This window comes from Ruditapes philippinarum, unplaced genomic scaffold (genome assembly GCF_026571515.1).
Source record: "Ruditapes philippinarum isolate M1 unplaced genomic scaffold, ASM2657151v2 ctg475_1_1_1_1, whole genome shotgun sequence".
In the NCBI taxonomy this organism is placed as follows: domain Eukaryota; kingdom Metazoa; phylum Mollusca; class Bivalvia; order Venerida; family Veneridae; genus Ruditapes; species Ruditapes philippinarum.
The window spans coordinates 235,381-258,122 of record NW_026856980.1 but is presented as its reverse complement, the minus strand read 5'-3'; the positions used below and the strand labels follow the sequence as shown (position 1 = coordinate 258,122).

The 22,742-nt window shown below is 32.5% G+C and overlaps 1 protein-coding gene across 1 annotated transcript in view; it reads left to right on the top strand.

The window, feature by feature from the left end:
• Window positions 1-3,488: 3,488 nt before the first annotated feature.
• The window catches only part of LOC132748339 (neuroglian-like), a 50,945-nt gene continuing 31,691 nt past the window's right edge, over window positions 3,489-22,742 (top strand). Inside the window, exons 1-5 of the mRNA XM_060737922.1 lie at window positions 3,489-3,581; window positions 20,839-20,899; window positions 21,303-21,411; window positions 21,889-22,108; window positions 22,574-22,724. Coding sequence (XP_060593905.1) covers window positions 20,848-20,899; window positions 21,303-21,411; window positions 21,889-22,108; window positions 22,574-22,724 — 532 coding nt within the window. The 5' untranslated portion in view covers window positions 3,489-3,581; window positions 20,839-20,847. The remainder of the gene's footprint in view (window positions 3,582-20,838; window positions 20,900-21,302; window positions 21,412-21,888; window positions 22,109-22,573; window positions 22,725-22,742) is intronic.

Here is a 22,742-nt window from a genome sequence, read left to right as displayed (position 1 = left end):
GTTGATTAAAACTGTACTTTAATCGCATTCCAATCAAACCAATCAATTTAAATATAAATTTGTTGTCAAATTAGGTAAAAAATAACATATACTGTATAGAAAAAAGATAAAATAATAATGTTTAAGAAATGACAAACTTTATGTAAATTCGGTAGCGCTTTCAATGCTTTCTTTGCATATCTTTGACAGCCGAAACTTTAATAAACAATAAACATATAAACAAATGACGTATAGAAAATATATGTACAGTACAGTATTTTTTCTATAATTACTTTTTTACCCTATTTATTTTGTCTCTTCAAATAAACTTTCTATCATCTATTTATATGAACATCTGGAAATGAGAACCAATCATTGAACTGACAAATAATACATCCTTTTAAAAACAACTCATGGAAATGCATTTCATGCCGAATATACTTTTAAAAATCTCATTTTCAAAATGAATAACCTTACAAAATCCACAGATCCATACAATTAATGGATGAGTAAGAAAATGTGAAAATTACCGACGAATTCTTGAAAGTACCAATTTATTTATTATTCAATTGTCAAATGTGAAATAATTTACGTCATCTCATATATTGACAATTTATTAATGAAAAAAAAATCAAAAAAATCTACAAAACAGCAATTTTTTCTTCAAATTTATATGACACGGCATGTATAAACATGAAAAAACGCAATTTAGGCTAATTTCAAGTATTTTCATCATTTTCTGTTAACCCATTACGTCATATACACGCCTTTTAACGCCTTTTTCACCCCCCCCCCCCCTTTTGTTTGTCTCAAATGGTGAAAAAATGCCTTATTTACACCCAACACTTGTTTTTGTTTAAGAAATGTTGTTAAAAAAAGTGACCTTTTTATCGGCGCGGCCCGCCAACCAAAAGATACACCAGGGGGTTGCCAGAAGGGGGATGTGCTCCTTCTGTTTGGGGGGGGGGGGTTGAAGGGCGGGTCCCCCTCATCGCCAAGAAAAGTTTGGACTTGTGAGAGGCTATAAGTGACCCTAGATTGATCATAAGGTAACGTGTAACCAACGCTGAAAAGCATTTGACTCTATCTCAATCCATTGAGAAGTTGCAGCACTTTGAAATCAATTTTGATGGAAAAAATCAACGCAAAATAGTGATTTTTGGCAATTTTGAGATGTCCCCTCGTTGCCATGGTAACAGCAAATTTAAGCCTGAGCATGTTGTTGCAAGGGCAATGGTCCAGTCAACATTTGTGCCAAGTTTGATTAGTGTTGAAGCAGTTTTTATAGTATTAAGCAATTTGAACTTGTAACGGGAGACTTTTCAATGAAAACAGCCATTTTTCACAAAATGCTCATGAAGTAATGGGTTTAGGACTCGTAAATGATTTTTCAATTGTCTCGTCAGTGACCCAGTCTCCAGATGCTATGGATTGACAGAAAGAAATGTTAATACTTTGAATTATATATTTATAATGATTGAAGATTAACTTATATCTATTTATGAAATGTAGCAGATCCCTTTAGCAAGATTGGGCCATATTAACAATATTTAAATAATTCAACTGAAAATAGTCAAAAAATTAGTAAAATATCGTATCAATGGTCTTGGAAGTTCAACAAAATTGCTAGATTTGCATATAAATCCAAGTTAGTGTAAACGAAAACAATAGTACGAATCAAAACACATATTTTTTATCATAGAAGTATCACTTTCATTGAGAAAATCACTGTTTTATAATTTTCTTTTGCTCTGGTCATTTACGGTACAAATCAATCTTATTACTTTTATCTTATAATTGAACTGCAAAACAATGTACAGTATGTTTGCTAAAACAGATATTAAGTATCTAGATAAACTAAAATATCAAGATGCAATAAAAGTCATATCCCATTTAACTGAAACATCTATGAAAATGTTGTAAAGTTTTCAGAATGTATTTATTTAATTAAGGACAAATACTAGGTAGTTCTCACATATCTGCCCAAAAGAACTTTCTATCTTACAATTAATACAAGATACTCCAATATTATTGCGTTTACATCGATAAGCGTGGACTCAAAATTTCATATTCCTCGAATGAATATTCCAAAATTAATTTTACCATTTACGGGACAGTTCAGCCAGATACGGGACACGCCTGCTTTCATGTTTACTTCATTTTTGTGATTGAAGTTTAAGTTTAAATGTATTCGTTTATGAAAGTAAGTATCCATTGAACTTTATAATAGTCAAAACGTCTGAATACCAATTAAAGAATAAAAATTATGATTTTTAGAAGCTATCTGGAACTTAAAAATACAGTTCAGATGCGTATGTTTAAAAACATGGATAATTCTTTATTTTCGTGGAAGAATACTATTCCAACTATACCAACGTCCATTAACAAGTTGAAATAATTCAACAAATCTAACAGAATGAATCACAAGATAATGTGACAGACAGTGAGTCCTGTAAATGATAGGCTCGTAAATGTTGAAACTTTCTGTTTGACACGGGAATTTTATGAGAAATTGTTGAATGGTTTACATGAATGACAGATTATAAGCAAGACAAATATCCGCTTTAGATATCTGAAGTATTATAACATTGAAATTATTGAAAACATATTGTAAAACCATGGCTTTTAAGAGCCTCGTAAATAATTTCAATTGTAAAAGTTACGCATGTAAAATCCAAATTAACGTGAAATCCTTGAAAAATATGGTTGCACAGATACTCTTAATCTTCATATTTTATGTCAACTATATTACTGTAGACTTAATATTGCTATTGAAATAACAATTAATACGTTACCATGTATGCTTAACATTGTTTTGCACTTAAGATTCGTAAATAAATTCGACTTTGAAGACAAGCAATTCAAATTTGATTTTAAGAAATTTTATTTTCGTAATATCAAAAACAGTTTTATATGTCAAAATCTGCAATAGTAACGAAAATAAGCTGTGTTAACTGTTAACCACTACTTTTTGTACGAATTAAGATTGTTGAGACATGCCGTTTTTCGTATCCCTTCTTTGCAAAAGCAATGGTCACTAGCAAAATCTAATCAATAGGCCAGTAAACTTGCGCTCAAATTAAATCTTTGATGCAGTACCAATTGTGAAAACATTTTACAAGAATGTTCGGGCTCATATATCTCCACAATTTTTATAGAACATTGGAAGAAAGTATCATGGAATATAAAATTGCTTTTTTTTCAAAGAAGCACAATTAAAACGAAGTTATTCTTAGTTACTATGATTATAAGTGTGCTAATTGTCAAAAAGCATTAATTATTTAGAAGCAAAAGGTAATAATTGTCAAATGATTAACTTAATTATTGGAAACTTGAAGTAAAAATCGCTAAAACGATACAATAACGTATTTATATTTTTGTAAATACATTTCAATTTCTTACATGTTTCTGTATGGCACTGTATTTATTTAATAATTTAGATCAATAATATCCCATTTCATTAGCATTAGAATACACAAAATATAGTAGTATTTGACCTAAAATTTCGTCTAATTTACCTGTCGGTTCTTATTTTTTATGCATCCCATTAACCTGCTGAATTTGAAAATGGCGGACAGTAAATATTTGTGAACAATTTACAGGTAAACTAAAGTAAAATCTATTTATGTTAAGTAATCTAGATAAATGTTGTGGCCATAATGTGGAGAAACGAACATTTAAAGTTAATGTATATCACTTGAAAGCGATCATTCAATATTTTAAGTGAATTTTGTTTTGAAAATTTCAAACAGGTGAGTCATTTATTTTTGAGCAGCCATTTCCTGATTCTCAGATTCTGTTTTGAATATCCGATTTTATGGAAAGGGACTTAATGAATTAAATAACTATTCCTTTAGGTTGCATTTATGGTGCAGCTTTTAAATTGAAATTAAACCAGTGAATGAGTGCTTTCAAATTATTTACCTGTACACGTATTTTAACGGTATGTGGTGGGCTATTGAATGAATATGTCACCAGTTTTTAGCTTGAATCATTATATATTTTAATAATGTCTGTAATTTCACCCAAAGGCTTTCAGCATGTGGCAAAGATAATTTTAATGAAAAACATTTTAAAAAATCAGGCTGCTTTTAAATTTATTTTACTATTAACATATGATGTCTAACCCAGCAAACATGCATATATGGGACCCATATGGGCTATATCTAGGCAAGCCCATATGGGTATGCCCATATTGGACCTATATGGGACCAATATGGGAAAGTCCATTTGGGTACGCCCATATTGGACCCATATGGGTCCCATATTACAGCACTATAAGGAAAAACGATTTTTCGTTTATTTATTTATTTAGAACTTGTTTACTTTGAGCTATAGTGTGACCACCTTGGCATAAATTGCTATTATCTTTTATAAAAATTGTAGCATTAACATATATACAAGCCATGAGGGACCCATATGGGTCCCATTCGGGCAACCCAATAAATATTAGCATGCCTGAGCAGGTGCGAGAAATTAATTTGTTTAGTTTTTATATTGGTTTTTAATTTTTATAATCTAAATATAAAAATGTGTTTTTAGACTATTTATTCAGAAATAATTTATAAAAATCAGCATTTGATGAAAAATTTTATTTCGAGCATGCGCAGACGTGATTTCCGCTGCCGCTTAAAATCAAATTGTGTATTGAAACGTTAAATTGTAAAATTGAACACGAAAACAATATTTCATTTCAATTCGGAACAATTTAACGACGATTTCGTATAACGACCTTTCATATTATATCCTTACAGATTTATTGTGTGTGTAGGTAAGTGTAAACGTCATTTATTTTTTGTTTTTGCCTTTGCCATGTAATTTCGCGATAGTTTTTTTGTCAGTTTAATTTGCGACATTTTCTAGAATTTACGCCCACTATTAGGCACTTTTAGCAGACCTATGGATGTGTATAGTTGTTATTGTTGAATAACTTAACTGTGCCGGAGTCGACACTAACATTTTAATAATATTGTTTCTATCTAGTCTCTAGACTAAATTTTAAGAGATCCTTTTTTAAACGGACACCATCATTTGAAATCCAGTGACCCCTCCCTAGCCTTAGAAGTCCTTCCATTTTGTACCAATATTTCATTCATAAGCATTTTAAAATATTAAATGCAAATACTTATTATTACAAATTCAAGTATTTTTTCCTAGTCCAGTATATTAGACGTTACAGGCTTGTTATAGTTTTTGTCGGTCAAGCCTGTTGCTTTGCCCAGAAGCAAAAAATATCTCAAAGCGACGTCATATTTATAGGACTAATTTTTTCCAAGTACCAACCAAGCCCTATGTTTGCACAGGCACGAGTATCGGACCTGGGAAGAAAAAATATGACCCGATAGATAAATAAACCTGTGTTCATCTTTAAAAATCAAAAACCGAAAAAAATTGTAAATTATACCCCCCTTTAAAAACATACTTTAAGTTAAGAGAAGGCCAGAAACTCCAGATTCGAGCCTGCAAGCAAGGGATTCACTTCCCGGGCCGTTGTGAAAACAATTGTCCAGACAATTAAAAATATCTTTTATCACTTTCATGTTTGTATTATGCTTCCAAATGGGACCGACCCCAAGTATTAAGCCCTTCCCGTTCATGAAATATCTATCGGGGAAACAAATGCATTCGTGCTAAAAATCCTTGGTAGACAAAATTGCGGCACAACAATTCGGTACGTAAACATAGACTAGTACATGTTTGCCAGCCGATTACGGGTCATAATCATATTGACACTTGGCGCAATAACTCACTTAATGTATATGTATTTTATAATTACTTATTAATGTATTTTCATTTTATTGTAAATAGGCCATCAAAAAGGCTGTATGAATCAGATAGTGGCACTGATGAGAATGAGACAGACACAGAGAGTAGGCCACCACAAGTTATTGACCAAGCAACAACGCCCAAAGAGTCACAAAGCCTACTTTCATCTCCGCCTCGCTTATCTGCACAGGCATTGCGAGAGGCCAGCAGTGATGTGCAAAGTGCTTCTCCAATACAAGGTGCTTCTGATACACCCTTCCGTGGGCAGATTATTGGGCCCAGTAAGTATAAACTTCGGAGCTATAAATATATATTTATTATTACAGTACATACTTATTAAATGTTATATTCTCAAAACAAGTCAATAAATGTTATAACAAGCTGGATTGAGTGACACAGCCAAAAATGGAAAGTTTCACCTTGTGACGCCCCTAGTTCCAAAAATATTCAAAAGAAATTGATGATTACTTGTGTTAGTCTTTATTCATGATGTGAATTTGTGCGCATATTCTTGCCTGACCCCACTACTGTTATCCAAAGTTACGGTCCCTGGAAGAGTCAAGAATGTTTATTTTCAACAAATGACATGCGGTCATGCCTAGGCTCAAAAATATGTTAAGTTTCATTCATGATTTCTTATCATTTTCACATTTTGTGACCTTGCATACTCAACAATCCTTTTGAGATTTTAGCGTTAATTACTGTTAAAGCCAAGGAAAAATTTAAAATACTGGATTTTTTTCATTTGAGCCGGGTCATGACAAAACCAACATAATGGGTATGCGACCAGCATGGATCCAGACCAGCTTGCGCATCTGCGCAGTCTAATCAGGATCCATGCTGTTCGCTATCAGTTTCTCTACTTGTTATAGGGTTTGTAAGCGAACAGCATGGATCCTGATCAGACTGCATGATTGCGCAGGCTGGTCTGGATCCATGCTGATCGCAAACGCATTATGTTGGTTTTGTTCGTGACATGGCTCATTTGTAATTCACATAGCTCTAAAAGTATATGGCCTAGAATTATGAATCCTTTTTTTCAGCTGCTTTACACAGATTCTCCGAGTCTTGGAGACAATGCGAGAGAAGAATCGTGAAATTAAGAGGATGGTGCAGCGAATGCTGTTAAGTCAGCAGCAGATGACCAACCGCTGCAACTTCCGAAAGATATCTCATTCCCTATTCGTTATCCTGAGCAGATAGAAGCATTCGATGAGCTTCTGGGAGATCAGAAAATGCTCTCATCTGTGGTAAGCATAGTGTTAGTCATGTATGTTGCCTCCATTAGTAACTGAAAAAAAGTATACCCTATATCCACTGGCCTCTAAAAGCGAAATAACATAATGTCTGTGGTGAGCACTTGAATGATAATATATAATCATTCTGCTATATTTATGTTGGAAAAATATTGCACAGTGGACAAACACTTTGCTGCATTAATTTCAGAATTAAAAACTGGCATGTTTTAATTTTTTGATTCATATTTACACAGTTATGTTATTTATATATGCTATAATAGCATGAGCACAAGACATGGGCAGTTGGCCTCGTTTTCAACATTAATTATTAATTAGGACAAGACAGTCAATTCATTAATCAAAATGCTGGCAGCTTTCAAAAATACCAGGAAAATGACTAGTACCCACAAAATCCAGGAATTGAGCTGTTATTATATTATCAAATAATTATTCTGTTGATATTTGAATAATTCTTGTATTAAAAAAAACACAATGATAATGTGCCCCATAACACTCGGTGGAGGGGGCAAACATAAAGGCACAAGTCACTAAGGTGTTGTCCTAGGCTGTAAATATAAATGAGAAAAAATCTTTTTAATTTGTCAATCCAAACAGTTTTTCTTTGGCAGATCATGTTTTTTGAGGTCCAGTTGACAATTATTTGTCATTTGGTGACTTGCAGCCCATCACTTAGTAGTGTTAAAATAAACATTAAAAAAAGGTTTATGTTCTGCCTTTTATTTAAGGTGCGGTTCCTCTCAATGTTTGGTATGGCAGATGTACGGGAAACTGTTGACCGCTTGATGAAAGAAAACCATGTCAAATGAACTGGCAAGAATGTACAATATGAAGTGGCTGAAGGGGAAGAAAAGTTTGTGGGCCTCTAGATACTGAATGTATTGTATAGTAAAGTGATATTTTACAATTTGCAAAGTGTGTCTTCAAAATAGATATATTATCCAAGATCTTGTTATTGTGTCTTCGGGTATTGCTTTAATGAAGGAAAATGCTTGACTAGCTTTTATGGAAATTAATAAGAGAGAATATTTTACATGCTGTGTGGTTTTGATCCCATGCATTGTGTTGTGATGCATAATATAAACAGAATCACAATTCCTGTAAAGCAAGTTATTTGCTTACCTTAACATTTCTTTACTGATACACCGATAAGATGATCTCAGCTTACAAACTGACTGCAGCGATATCACAGAACTATTGTTAAAAGCTATGTAAAACCAGGAAACAAAACATCTATATTTGGTAAAACATACCAGAATTAGTTTATATTCCAATTTTATACTGCTCAAAATGCTACAAGGTGGCTTATGACCTTTGAATGGTTTCAATACCTTCATTTCACTTCATTTCATTCTTTAAGGATAAGAATGCTTTTTTTGTAGAATGTGTCCAAAGGAATTTGCCGACAAAGGCTGCAACGAGGAAAGGATGTTGAAATAGAGGTTTCAAAGTGGCTGGCTGGGGCGCGGGACCGCGATGGGGAAGGAAGGCAAGAAACAAAGTGTCAGAGACCTTACCTGAAGAAAATGAAGGAAGTGACTAGACATGTTTTTAATTTTAAAAATGCAAATTTATAGAGGATATTTGTTTGTTTGTGTGTAAGATGAAATTTTATATCATCAAGAGAGCTTTAAAAACAGTATTCTCATGAGTGGCTATGCGCTCGTGAGAACACTGTTTTTTAAAAGTTCCTCAATGATATAAAATTACATCTTACACAACAAACAATAAAGTGTCTTTTTATTTTATGCTAATGAAATTTCCTCAATATTAACGTTAATATTAAATCTGTTTTCCCCACTGTTAACATCAATTTTAGTTGAATTTAAGTCCAATTTCTCATAAATACAGGAAGTCTTGGGCTGAAAAATAAGTTTGACAATCAACTTTGAATAGCCCATGATATTATTTATTGAATTCAAAAAATTTCAATGATGATAAAATCTTTAAAAAAGTACTCTCCTATCATAGAAAAGTTTTGAAATTTTAATCATTTTCACTGTGAAATTATCAAAAATATATTTTTCACGGATACATCAGTAAGTAATACACTCAAAAAAGCATAAAATAAATGACTTTTATTTTACATTTTCAAACCTTTACTTCATCTGCATATAAGTTATTCCACTGATTGAAAGTCAATATGTATCAAGGTATTTTTAAATGTGATTAGGGTCAGAACTACATTAAGCGGCTCATTTGTTTATCTTGTTATACTTTTTGTTGCTAATTTAAATGTTTGAGGTCATCAGCATAGCATGTCTTTCTTGTAAATGCAAAATTCTTGTCTAGTCAAATTTTGCCTTCTAGTCAGTTTATTCTGCTGCTATGTTATGTTTGTTGTTGACATTATATGCTGTTTTTCTGTTGTCTATATGCTGTTGTTTTTTTTTTTCCATTAAACATTGTTACTGCACGGAGGAAGGAAGTCTAGTACTGGTGTAACTCTCCAGAAACGATGGTTAGGAAACTACCCGCCTATATGAACGTAAAAGGCGTAAAATGAACAAACAAACAAAAAACAATTGTTACTATTTAAATCAAGACATTAAATGCTTGGGAATGTTTTTGATACTGATCAATACAATTATAACATCTTGTCAAAAACTTGACACTAAACAGGGAACACATGTATTGATATGGTATTAACCTTTAAAATAAAGTTGAAATACTTTACAATGATGATTCTTGTATCTTTATTTTGTTATTGTTGAAACTTTGAATAATATGGAGAAAATTACTGAAACCAACTATTTTTACTGACAATTTTTTTTAATGAATTTCTTCACAACAAATTTGATCTTTGTGTAATATCACATTTTAATTATTATTGATTTTTAAACTTGTACAAACTATTTTTTACTTTTCATCAGCTGCATATTTTTGTTTACATGTCTATAAACAGTATTTCAATGTGCCAAGATTTTGTGTATTATATTTGTTACTTTTCATTAGCTGCATATTTTGTTTACACGTCTATTAACTGAATTACAACCGTGCCAACCTTTTGTGTATCATATTTGTTACTTTAGCTGCATATTTTGTTAACACGTCTATATAAACAGTATTACAACCGTTGCCAACCTTTTTTGTATTACTTTTTGTTACTTTTCATTAGCTGCATATTTTTGTTGACAATTACAACAGTGCCAACCTTTTGTGTATTATATTTGTTACTTTTCAATAGCTGCATATTTTGTCCACACGTCTATAAACAGTATTAACAACCGTGCCAAGGTTTTGTTAATTATATTAATTTTTTTTCATCAGCTGCATAATATTTTGTTTACACATCTATGAACAGTATTACAACCGTGCCAAGGTTTTGTTAATTATATTAATTTATTTTCATCAGCTGCATAATATTTTGTTTACACATCTATGAACAGTATTACAACTGTGCCAAGGTTTTGTTTTATTATATTTGTTACTTTTCACGAGCTGCATAACATTTTTTTCTTCAGCACTACCATACCAAAGTGTAATACATGGTTGTAATGAACAACTTTTTATATTAATTGATGTAGATCTATTTCATTTGAAAATGAAAGTAATTGGTAGATAGAAATTTGTAATGAATTACAGTAAATGTATAATACTTTTTCTATGAATTATGTAGAAAGTTAAAAAGACATTTGGGGTCATACTGTTGATTCACTGAAATTTAAAACATTATACACATATATTTCTTGGAGTTCCAAAACCTTCTGTAAAGTTTTTACCAGTGTCTAGCCATAAGTTTCATTTTTCCTTATAGTGATCTGTAAGGTATCTAATGTTATAAAACTGCATTTTTAATTATTTTGTTCGTACATTAAAAACAGTTTTCCATTACATGTTGCTTATTTAGTGTACCAAAGTAATATTTACTAACATAGGACTTTTTTTGAATAATAATTAATATTTCTGTATTTTTGAAATTAAAAACTATGTAGTCAAAATGAAATTCTGTGGATTTACAAATATGTACAGTTTACTCGGATTTTTATATTGTACACTTTTCTAAGTTTATTTACATAAGTAAAGGTTTCTTTGATGACATCAGGCGTCCACAGAATGTATTGAGAATCTGTATATATATGATATACACTTACCATAAGTGAGATTACTAAATAAAGTTTACATTGTTAAAGCATATACATTGTGTATTGTTTTTTTGCATGATCATAAAGGCTTTGTGCCATAATCTGTCTGTTCCAGGAAACAGAATGAGTTAAAACATCACTTAACGCAAGTACAAGAATCCTGCTCTGTAGCAAGCGGTTGCTATCTAAACGTTCAGCAAACTTATAATTGAAGTAATTGAAAAATAGATCTACCCCGGAATTCAAAATCTACCTATAATGGAAGTATCTGGGCTGCCCATTTGAAACCCATATTTAGTACAAGGGCTGCCCATATGGGGCCCATGTGGGGCCCATATTGTGGTACATGGGTTGCCCAGATGGGGCCCATGTGAATCCCATAAATGAGTATAAGGGGCTGCCCAGATGGGACCCATTTGGAACCCGGTTGCACTTCCTATATGGGGCCCATAAGGGCAGCCCAAATGGGACCCATATAGGTGCCCATATGGGTCCCATATAGAATGCTATCTGGGAAAAAGTTATAACTTAAATAATGTTAGAAAATGATAAATCTAAACTATCATCAGTGCTGCATCTAGCCTGCATGATTTTGTGATTCAGGCTTAATATTCGCTTATTTTTTGCAGATCCCACATTCAAAATTTAAATGAAGTCAATTTGGACCAAGTCGCACATCAGACAATCTTTTCAACCTTATTCAGTTAATCTCCTTCGTATCTTGTATGCTTTTGCCATGTTTGTTTTCACTCGCAGTAATGACTAAATCGCATGTAGCTCTGGCTGGGTCATCTCACATATGAATTGCAGTACGTGTCTATTCAAGGATAGCAGTGAATTTTTTCCCTATCCCAGCAAACAAAAGACGTTGTACCAACGTTGTATTGGGGTCATTCTATTTTTTATTTATGAATTACGATTTTTTATGTCCCTTTGATCTTCGCTACTATTATTTGTCTATATTTTTAAATAAAATAGAAAAAACTGTCAGTACCTATTAAATATACAATGAACCCATGAAAAAATAACAAAAACTCAATTAAACTATAAAAAAAATTCAAAATATTCACCAACTCCGGATTAGACCTACTTGATTTCCTGACGTCCCTTTGCGTAGAATAGTAATTATTGTTTTAAATATAACTTTAAATGATTGATTTCTATTGGCTATTTTCTCATAAAAGTTTATAAATATGAACAAGTAACTGTTATAAGGTAAGTGAATAGGAATTTTAAATTAAGAAATGTAAATTATATTTTTGTAAAAATTGTCCCTGAGAAAAGTTTCCCTTCCGTAACCGTCGTAGTAAAGTGCCCGCATAACAAAATGTACCCGACCAGTGAACTTTTACTGTGACGTAATTTAAAGTTTTAAACGCGCGAAATGTTTATCCTGAAACGTGTTTTGAGAGATCCAGCGATGGAAGATGTAAAACTAAGACGTAAGTACCTGAGTTTTCATACGTATACTTATTTATTTCTTCATTTCCGTACTGTATTTACACAGTGTATCTACATTGTAAGTCAATTATGTCTTCCGTTGCCGAATATGTCTCGAGTTCCTGTACACATATCTGAAGGCGCCATTTTGGTATCACGAGTGATTTATTTCGGGAGAAGGCAATTACAGACAAATTTTCATTTCCGTAACTTTCATTTCCATAACCATTTTGAAAGCCATCTTGGTTACGGTAATGTATAATGGTTACGGAAATGAGTAAACTGTTGTTTTATATATATAAAAACATATAATAAGAGTTTTTTGTGCACCCCACGAAGTGTGAGGCATAGTTTATCAATGAAATTGCTAATTAACATTTTACTATATAATCATACAAAATTTATTAAATTTTTGCATTGATAATGCAGATTTAAATAAATCTTGTCTTATTATGTTGTGACTATAGATCTATTACGAATTTCACTGTTTCAGAGAGAATCAAGACGCTTGACTTTTTGACAAACACTTGGAAAGCTTCAAGGCCAGTTATCTACACTACTGCAAACAAGAAGGTTACGTTAGCCTGGGCACAAGCTGTTCGGAAGGTATTCGAGGAAATTGAACAAGTGGAAGATACCATTTTGCTCATACGTAGAAGGTTAAAGGGAAAATTGAATCACCTGCAGAAAACAGAAAATTGGGCGGTCGCCAGAAGCAGATGAGTAAGGAATACTTAAGAGAAAGAGAGGTTAAAGCAAGAAAGAGGAGGAATTTTTCCTATATATCAGATGGGACTCGTGATCAAGAAATAACGTAGCCCAATGCGCGGAGCAGAATTGCCAGAACAACGGTAAAGAAATGTTGCAACTAGAAATGGCCATTTGATCAAGTACGCCACCAACTTTCATGTACATGAGAATAAAATCAAAGCAAGCACGCGACAGCTGTAGAAAAAGTAGAAAGGACAGAGCAAAGGACCATATAGAGAATATTAGTTAGTTTGGCCTTTAAATAGGCCGATAAGCATTAACAGAAAGAGTTAACGACAAAGAAATTAAAGGCGTACAGAAGAATGCCCCGAGCTAAACTTGTCTACCAACAATCACAAATGTTGACTGAGAAAAGCCTTGAACTTCTTATGTATATACCAAACTATAAGGATTGATCAAGAAGCCTGACAAAGAAGAAAGTTCTATCTAGATAGTTTGTTTCCTACGTACTAAGGACAGTACGATCTGGAGTTTATGCAAATTTTACACTCGGGAAATCCCCAAGCACCAAATGAAAACAGGCGCTAACAGAAAAACAATTAAAATCACCGATTGAAAAAAGATAATACTGAATTTCCTGCGGAGAGCGACAATTTCGCGCTTTGAAGCAGATGAACCGACTGTTACGAGTGTAGCAAAAAGCAGTCGACTGGCTTGACGATGATGTGAGATTTTCTGCCAATTTATATCTGAAGGTGTCTGGAAAATTTCATATCCCGGTTTTGTCGTTCGCCATTTCTGGAATTAGATCACACATTCAGCAGAGATACATGTTAATGCAACTAATGACCCTGCGTATAGTTGAAGAGCATATATCGAAAGATGTATATATCAAAAGAATTCAGCTTGCAAACTTTACTTGTAATATGATGTAAAAAAATGCAGTATGGGAGTGTGAATGCAAACCAGAGGCTAAACCTCATGTAGCCGAGAGAGAAGGGGAAACGAAGGTCTGAGAGGATGTGGCAGACATAGAAAAGTAGATTTATTAAGAGGGAGGTAACAACAAGATGATAAAATTCTGGAAGTACCTGAAACTTATAGGAATCCAACAGAGCATGAAATTATGCGACATATATTAATCAAAACGTAAAGGCGTACTATTTAGGAATTCCAAGTGACGATGTAATATTTCTGTTGCTTTGCGAGTTACAACTGTAATTGATAAGACTACAGGCTGTTCTTGGCGAGCCTCGCAACGCGTAAGATTCACAGGGAGTCGCTACACAAAACGGACATTCCGTTTGCAACTCTCAATAACTTGGAACATAGGTCCTGTGGAATTTGGGCACACATGGATGTTATTATTATATGATATAGTCATGGTTTAAATTACATGTTGGATTGATGACGCAGTCGAGTAGTTCATTTTATTTGTTTCCACACCAATGTTTGAGAGATATTGAGAATGGAACTCTCTGAGTCTAGTCATGGAAGGGGGAAGCAGTGGTGTGGGTGTGGTTAAACGAACTGCGGCAACGTGTGGAACAAACGGATTGAATTAATTGATTTTGCCGTGGATTTAGTCACAACTTGCAGAACTTAGTAAATTTTTCATGAGTCAACGGTGAAGAAATTTGTAGTGCGAAGATCCCAAGGATTTAAAGATATTCATGATTGAGAAGTTCAGGTTATTGATTTTTGGTAACTTAACGAATACCGTTTTCTAAATATAAACCAACACATAATTTTATTCGCGACCAAATTCAGATGAATTTGGTTAAAACATGTAAGTAGAAATATTCTTTATATAACGACGTTTAAAAAGTAAATAATACTTAAACATACTTTACTTAAAGCGAGTCTTTAACACAAAATTATATTATTAAATATTTTGGCAGTGGTTCAGGGTGTTGGTGATTGACCAGGAAAATTTGCCCGCTTCAGGTAGTGTCCATGATTCCTTTAAATCCAGATGAATGCAATCGTTAATTGTTGGTCTGTCAACTCTTTATGGCGCGGAAAATGTAAGTGTAGTGTTTATTTTTTGTATTGGTACTGCTCCTCAAAGTCTCAATAAGTTATAATTGCTATTGTATTTTGCGTGTACCTGTCGTACAATCTAGTGATGTTTACATGTTATAGGTCATTATGTTTATTGTTCTTTCGCTCCTAGCAGTCGTCAATGTCTAATTTATCACCCAGGGTGAAGAGTGGTCGTTGATGGGCAGTGGTAATCTGAACACCTAGGGAATCGTCACTGCAGGTACTTTGAATAATGAAAATATATATAAGTATTTTATTCTCTAGCTAATCCATTTGCAGTACTGTATCTGTAATTTTTGCAAGTTAATATACTTGTAACCTTATAGTTTTATTTCAATTTTAACTTCACATCCAGGCCATCTCGACCTCACTGATGCGACGATACTTATGGACATAGTGGTGTATTTTGATGGATACATTCTGGAGTGGTGAGGAGTTATGAAAATGCCTTGAAGTGAGTCTAGTTACATTTTGGAATTTTAAATATGCTACATGTGACAAATGTGTTGAAGTTCTGTGTTATTCCGTGCCTACCATCATTATATAATTTGCCAAAAAATAATTTATGATGAGTTTCTTTAACTTAGTACTTCTATAATATTGTCATGTTTACTAGAATATGTATGTTGTTTCTATTACTGATACTGCTTACAAACCGTTTATTGTCTTTGTTTCAGGTAATGACAAGTTGGAGTAACGGTTTATGGCCAAGCCACTTTGAAGGTATATGTTGGTACACAAAAGAAATGTCTTAACGTTTTCGGAGTCGACCAAAAAACTCTGGTATTGCCAAATGATCCCGAACATGGAATTGATTGTTAAATTTAGTGTGTTTGTGATGCCATTTCCCAACATAGTATTCTTTTGTGTGTAAACATTGCTTGGATAGTTTTTTTCACTGGTTGCAACTTTTATTTTTTACTGGTATTATTATATAAAAAAGTGCTATGTGTTATGTGTGACCCCAGTGTGTGTAATGGAGCTGTATTTTCATTTGTATGGCTTCAGATCTAATGATGCGACCGGTGATTGCACAGTGTTCAAATATGCTTTCTAAAAACAGTTTATATAAGTTCTGTTTAAATTGTTTATGTGTAAAAATAAAGTTGATTGAAGTTTTTGTTGTTATGTTGTGTATCATTATTGTACTTAAATGTCATTTCCGTACCAGACCAATTTTTTCTAACAATTATCATTTTACCAACATATTTTGCATTTTGTTGTATGTTATAGTTACGTGGCTCTCAACACTATTTTCTTTAGACTATCCGGCCATTGTACGATTGTACTTTGTTATGGGATTCCTTGTATGGGCAAGTGGAATGTTACACCCCAAGGCTGTATTTGAATTACAGTAAATGTAGATTTCCCAGTGGGCTCAAATCGTTATTAAAAACGGAAATTTCTATTTTTAATGTTTGCTGTTAATTATCTTCATTCTTGTATATGCCATAATAAGGTGTCAACACATCACATCATTTACTCATAAAACGTAAAATAAATTTGGTTATGGAAATGAAATTTTGTAGACAGGACACATCTGGTGAAACCTAAATGGAAAAAATACTTGCAATATTTATCGCTGCTACCACTTCAGTCCTGCAGAGGAATACTAACACAACTTACTGGTCATTTTTTTAAAGAAGTGTCGTTAAATTGCAGTGAAAAAAAAAATATTTGAGAATTTGTAAAAATAAAATAGAATGACCCATTGACGTTTGACCCTGACGTTGGGTAAACGTTGGCAGAAGGTTGGATTTGAAAGTTTTTTAGACGTCAGAAACTGACGTCTATACAACGTCATAAAATGACCTTTATCCAACCTTTTCTGACCATAATCCAACCTTTTCTGACCATTATCTGACCATAATCCAACCTTTTCTGACCATTATCTGACCATAATCCAACCTTTTCTGACCATTATTTGGACATAATCCAACCTTTTTCTGACCATAATCCAACCTTTTCTGACCATTATCTGACCATATGCCAACCTTATCTGGCAAAATTTTCTGACCATGATTTAACCTCATTCAAAACTTTTGGAATATGATTTTTTTTTTCATTTTGGAAGCTCTTTATAGGGTTAATAAATAAGCATTCTTATGATTTTAGCAATTTATTTTATACTCGGAATCAACAAGTTACAAAGCAAGAAATGTGGTACTATAACAAATGCAAGATTTACATAATATTTTTTGAAACTATTAAACTTGACGGTATGTACTTTAATAACGCTTCATGTATTAATTAAGCATGTTTTAGAAATAAGATAAACAAAATCCTTCTGGAATATTAACACTGACATTTTATATAGCAAACATCCATGCATGTGTTTATTCTTATATCACCACTGAACTGATCACTCGAGTTAGGGATTTTTCAATCATCTATCCAACTCACTGATTGTATATTTGTCTTTGTATTTTATAACTGAATCTAGTTCTGAATGTTAAATGGAACAATATTCTGAATATTTTGTTATAACTATAAATAGCAATGTTCATGTATCTTCATTAGTATTCTAGCTTCTTTCGTTCTCCTACACTATGTCGATCTGGGGCATACTTTAAGCGTATCATTACCGTCTCCAACCTGAGATCTCATCACACTTTCTGAAATTAAAAAAAAATAAAATAATCAGTTACAAGTGCAAGAAATAAATCACTTTTACATATTATAATTTAACGAAATTCTAACAAAACTTTCCAACTACTTAAAAAGATACTTACTATTTTTAATTTAGTTTAAACCATGTAGTTTCGTGTACCTGCTGTATATATCTATTAATTTTGATAAAAATGGCTTCGTGAATTTCATTATAAAATAAAGGGTAATAAGATCACTGTATTTTCTATAATATTTTGAAATATACCTGTCACAAAATCTTGGTAGGTTTTCATTTTTCTTTTCCTCTAAATATTTTCATCTTCCTCCTGAACTTTTGACACATGTTGAATTATCATAATTTTCACAATCTGAAAGACGAAATATAATCGTTTTAGAATTTAACCATGTGTGGGAAGGATGTTTGTCTAATAAAATAGGCAAAATCCAATTACTATTAATCTTAGTTACAGTAACTCATAAGCGCATGAAAAACTGATATAACAAATACCAAAATGAAATTAATTCTACTCCCGCAAAAATTGATATTGTTATTTTTTATATTCAATGTACTTTGTACAAATGCTCATACAACATCAAAGAAATTAACATGTTACTGTCATTTTTATAGATATCATCTCTGCCCAGCATGATCTGGTCTGCTAAGTGTATATAGGAGAGACTGGCTTAGTGTATAACGTTTTATGATACGAGCATACAACTTGTTGATAAGCAGGCTAATTAACAAACTATTACTTTTATTGATTTATAACTATGATAATGTGTTTTCTGATTGATAATATGTTGTTTGATTACATTAATAAAAAGATAGCTAGTCAAATACAATGTGCTTTCAGATATATCTTACCAAAGTCGTATTATTTACATGTATCAAATGCCATGAATCATTATCATAATATAAGAAACACATGGTATGCTAACAGTATGGGTAAAGTACTTCAATTAACAACGAGTAGTTTAACAACTACACAGATATCAAAATCAAACTGCATCCGATACATGTGTAAATGACTGGTCCCTCATATAAGGGAAATTCATGTTGATAAGAAGTATAAGACGAAATTTAATTTACCAGCATTTGAATAATAAGAGTCTTACGTACTGCATTTAACTTTTTATTGATTTCAATTGCTAGGATATTTCCTACCATTGATTGTGCATTTATTTGGCATGGCGATATAGTGTGGGCAAAATGATCCGATTATACAGACTGTTCTATAGCAAATGATAAAGTGTACTTACGTGGAAACAAAAATATTTATCTCGCGAAATCACGTTACATTAAGTTTTACCAGTCAAACATTTCAATGATCAAATAACCATCGAATCCAAACAAACATGCGGTAAATTAGCATTGAAAAACAATATATAATGTTTGCCTACCTTTTTCTTTTGTTTGGAATATACAACTTTGTCTGTCAACCCGTCGTTTTTTTGTCCGCCAATACAATTGAATTTCAAATCCGATAAGTCGCAAATTCGAATTTACTAAATTATTTACCACTATAAAATGAAGCCCTCAAAAATGATAACAGCTTCTTTGTAAATTATATAAACACTTCTTAGACTAATTCGAAGAGATAAGATATTATTTAAACGAAAATAGAGCAAATATATTTCATACTGATCTGCGACTATCCGTTTACAGAGCGCCACCTATCGAATATCGTACGTTAGCCACCCACGTGATACTGTTGTTTTGATGGAGAAAATGAATACATAATGTTCCCTTTCTAAATTTAAACTTAAAATTCTCGCTGTTTATGCTTTCATTTATATATTTATCACACACCCGTGCCGATTTTGCGACTCCGTAAATATGGTATGGCACGGCCGTGCATATATTTTGACGTGACGTCATTAGCGTTATGCTAACATAGTGTAAAGACGCGCTAAATGTTAGCGTTATACTATAGGAGCGTCAATGAAAAAATGACTCTTATTTCACCTTAAACGGTCTCTATTTTGGGTATGTGATAAATAGAATATTAAATTCGTGTAAGTTCATTACTGAATTTATTGTACTCGTTGAATAAATTAATATTATGCTCGCCAGAGGCTCGCATAATATAATTTTATTCAACTCGTGCAATAAATTCAGTATTGAACTTACACTTATTCAATATCCTCTATATATTGGTTTCATAAATTAAATTCACCTATTGTCAGATTACCGACCAAAACCCGACGTCGAGGCGACGTCAAAATGAAACGTCTGTTAGACGTCGGGGATTCAACGTCGATTTGACGTTGTAAGAAGGTCACCGACGTCGCGACCAAAATTCAACGTTGATCCAACGTTGGGTCAACGTCGGGTGTTTGCTGGGATGTAAGTGGTACCGAATAACGGACCCATTCACAATCACAAACGGACCTTCACAATTTTCAGACTGGGTCCGACGGAGCCGTTCACAATTTCTGGTGAAATTTCACAATTCTGATTAATTAAGACTACTTAAGCCTTGAATAGCGTATTATTTCCTCTCTTCTCATAATGATGCTAAAATTTTGCCTGTTGTGCTGTTGTTTATCTTAAAATGCGTTTAGCCAACCATGATTTCCGGTGCATTCGCCCTTGAAACTTTTGTACTGTTTAAATACAAAACTTCTAGGGACAAATCAATACTGAAACAAACGTCTGATAATTTCTGTAAACATCATTCAAAATGTCTCGTAACAGTAAATATTATGTTAAAAAATTATATGTTCTTACTGCTTAATAAGATATTAACAATCTTAATTAAAAAATTCACAATTTGTAAAGAAACACACTTTTTTTCCACAATTTTTATGGTACCCGACCCATTCACAATTCAGGGGGAAAATTGCTGGATAGGAAAAAACTGGGATATTTATCAAAAAGTGAGAATTACTCAAAAATCTTATAAAAACTTATTACATAACCTCTTTTACTTTCTTTCTCATAGACAGCAAAGATGTTACTACAAACCACAATATATCTGCTGTTCCTGTCAACAGTTTTTGCAGGTAGTGTTTCTTCTTGACTTATTTCCTGTTTTCATATCTAAAGTTAACTGAAATTAAAGATGACATTGTATAATGATTGATTCAGTCCAAATCATATAATAATGTTATATGGATAACAAATATTGATGATGCTGAGATATAGATCTAGAATTATTAATTGATATAATATTATTTCATTTCCTTACTTGTTTTCATGTGTTTTTTTTCCCTTCATAAAATACATTGTATGCAGAAAATTATTGTGTATTAATTATATAAGTTTATAAAGGTCCTCTGTACAGTAATAATCATCATTTGTCATCAAGGTCTAAGAACTATGTAAAGAAAATATACTTTGGCATAGTAAATATATTTATTTTGTTAAGTGTAATTATATATAAACTTCTAAATACTGTTGTTTTAGTTAATCGCCCACCAAATATATATGTGCAGCCAACAGACCGTGATATATATTATAAACCTGGAGAATCAGTTGAGATATTGTGTATAGCTGATGGTATACCAAAACCAAAGTAAGTCAAAATTATTTCTACAAGCTGGCTAATTTGTTCTCAGTGATTTTCCCTGGTTATATAACAGACTCTGATACTCTCATGCAGTTTTCCCAAAAATCTGAACTTAAAACTGCTTTTTTACTTCCAAAATTAGCAATTTTAGTGATAATTTTTCCCAGGCTTCTTCCCAATTAAGTGAAAAAAAACACTGGTTCTTTTATGTCCATATAAGTTTAATTTCTACCTGAACAGTTCTTTTTTAAATACTAAGATTAATTCACAAAACGTTGTTTTTTTTTCTGGAATTTTAATACGATTATAAATGTACTTGAAATAATATTTGATAGCGGATTATAAGTTGCTATAGTATTTCGCATACCAATACAGTCAGAAAGTTTGCCAAAAACGACCATCACATAAAGTTGTTTTTTTATTCCAAAAATGATATCTCTGGGAGAATAACTATAATGAATATTATTATATTGACACCTGCAGGTATATATGGAGACGTAACGGAGAGGCATATAATCCCAGCGGTCAAGATGACCGTGTAGTCCAACTACCAAATCAAGGTACAATCGTGTTTAACAAGCCAGAAGATAAAGATGAAGGTATCTTCCAGTGTTTTGCTGACAATGGGTATGGAATATCTGCTTCAGTGAAGATCAACCTGAGAGAAGCTAAACTTAAAAAATTTGCATATGAACCAAGACAGGTATGTGTATGAAGTTTGAAGAATTATGTACAAACTTCAAATTTTATTTCACTGGAAAAAAGCAGTTGTCCTTCACTTTAGATATATATCACTTAGAAGCATAGCTTTCAAAGAAATAGTAGGTCCATGGCAGTTGCTGTTATTAATTGCTTAAGCAATGGTTAAATAAGGCTTTCAGTTCATTTTTTGCTGTCATCTGATTAATACTAAGTTTTACTTAAAATATGTTTTTTTCATATTTTACTGGAATACCCAAATGAGACAGAAGGCAATATGTATATGTACACTTTCAGCTTCTTACATGTACTTTATGCCATTCTTTCCATTAAATTTTATGTAAACATAATAAAATAGTTTGGCAAAGGGACACAGCTATTTCCATATTTTGATTATGCTACAGAATTTCCCTTAATTAAATGTCAGTATTGTATAGTAAGTACAACTCATTTTAATTTATTTTTTCAGACACATACAGTTTATGCTGGGAAGGATCTAACTTTACCATGTACCCCACCCCAGAGTTATCCACCTGCAGATGTTTATTGGGTGATAAAAGAACCAGATGGTAGATGGCAAGCTATCAACTTTGATAAAAGAGTTAGCATGGATATTGAAGGTAAGTCTGCTGCAAAAT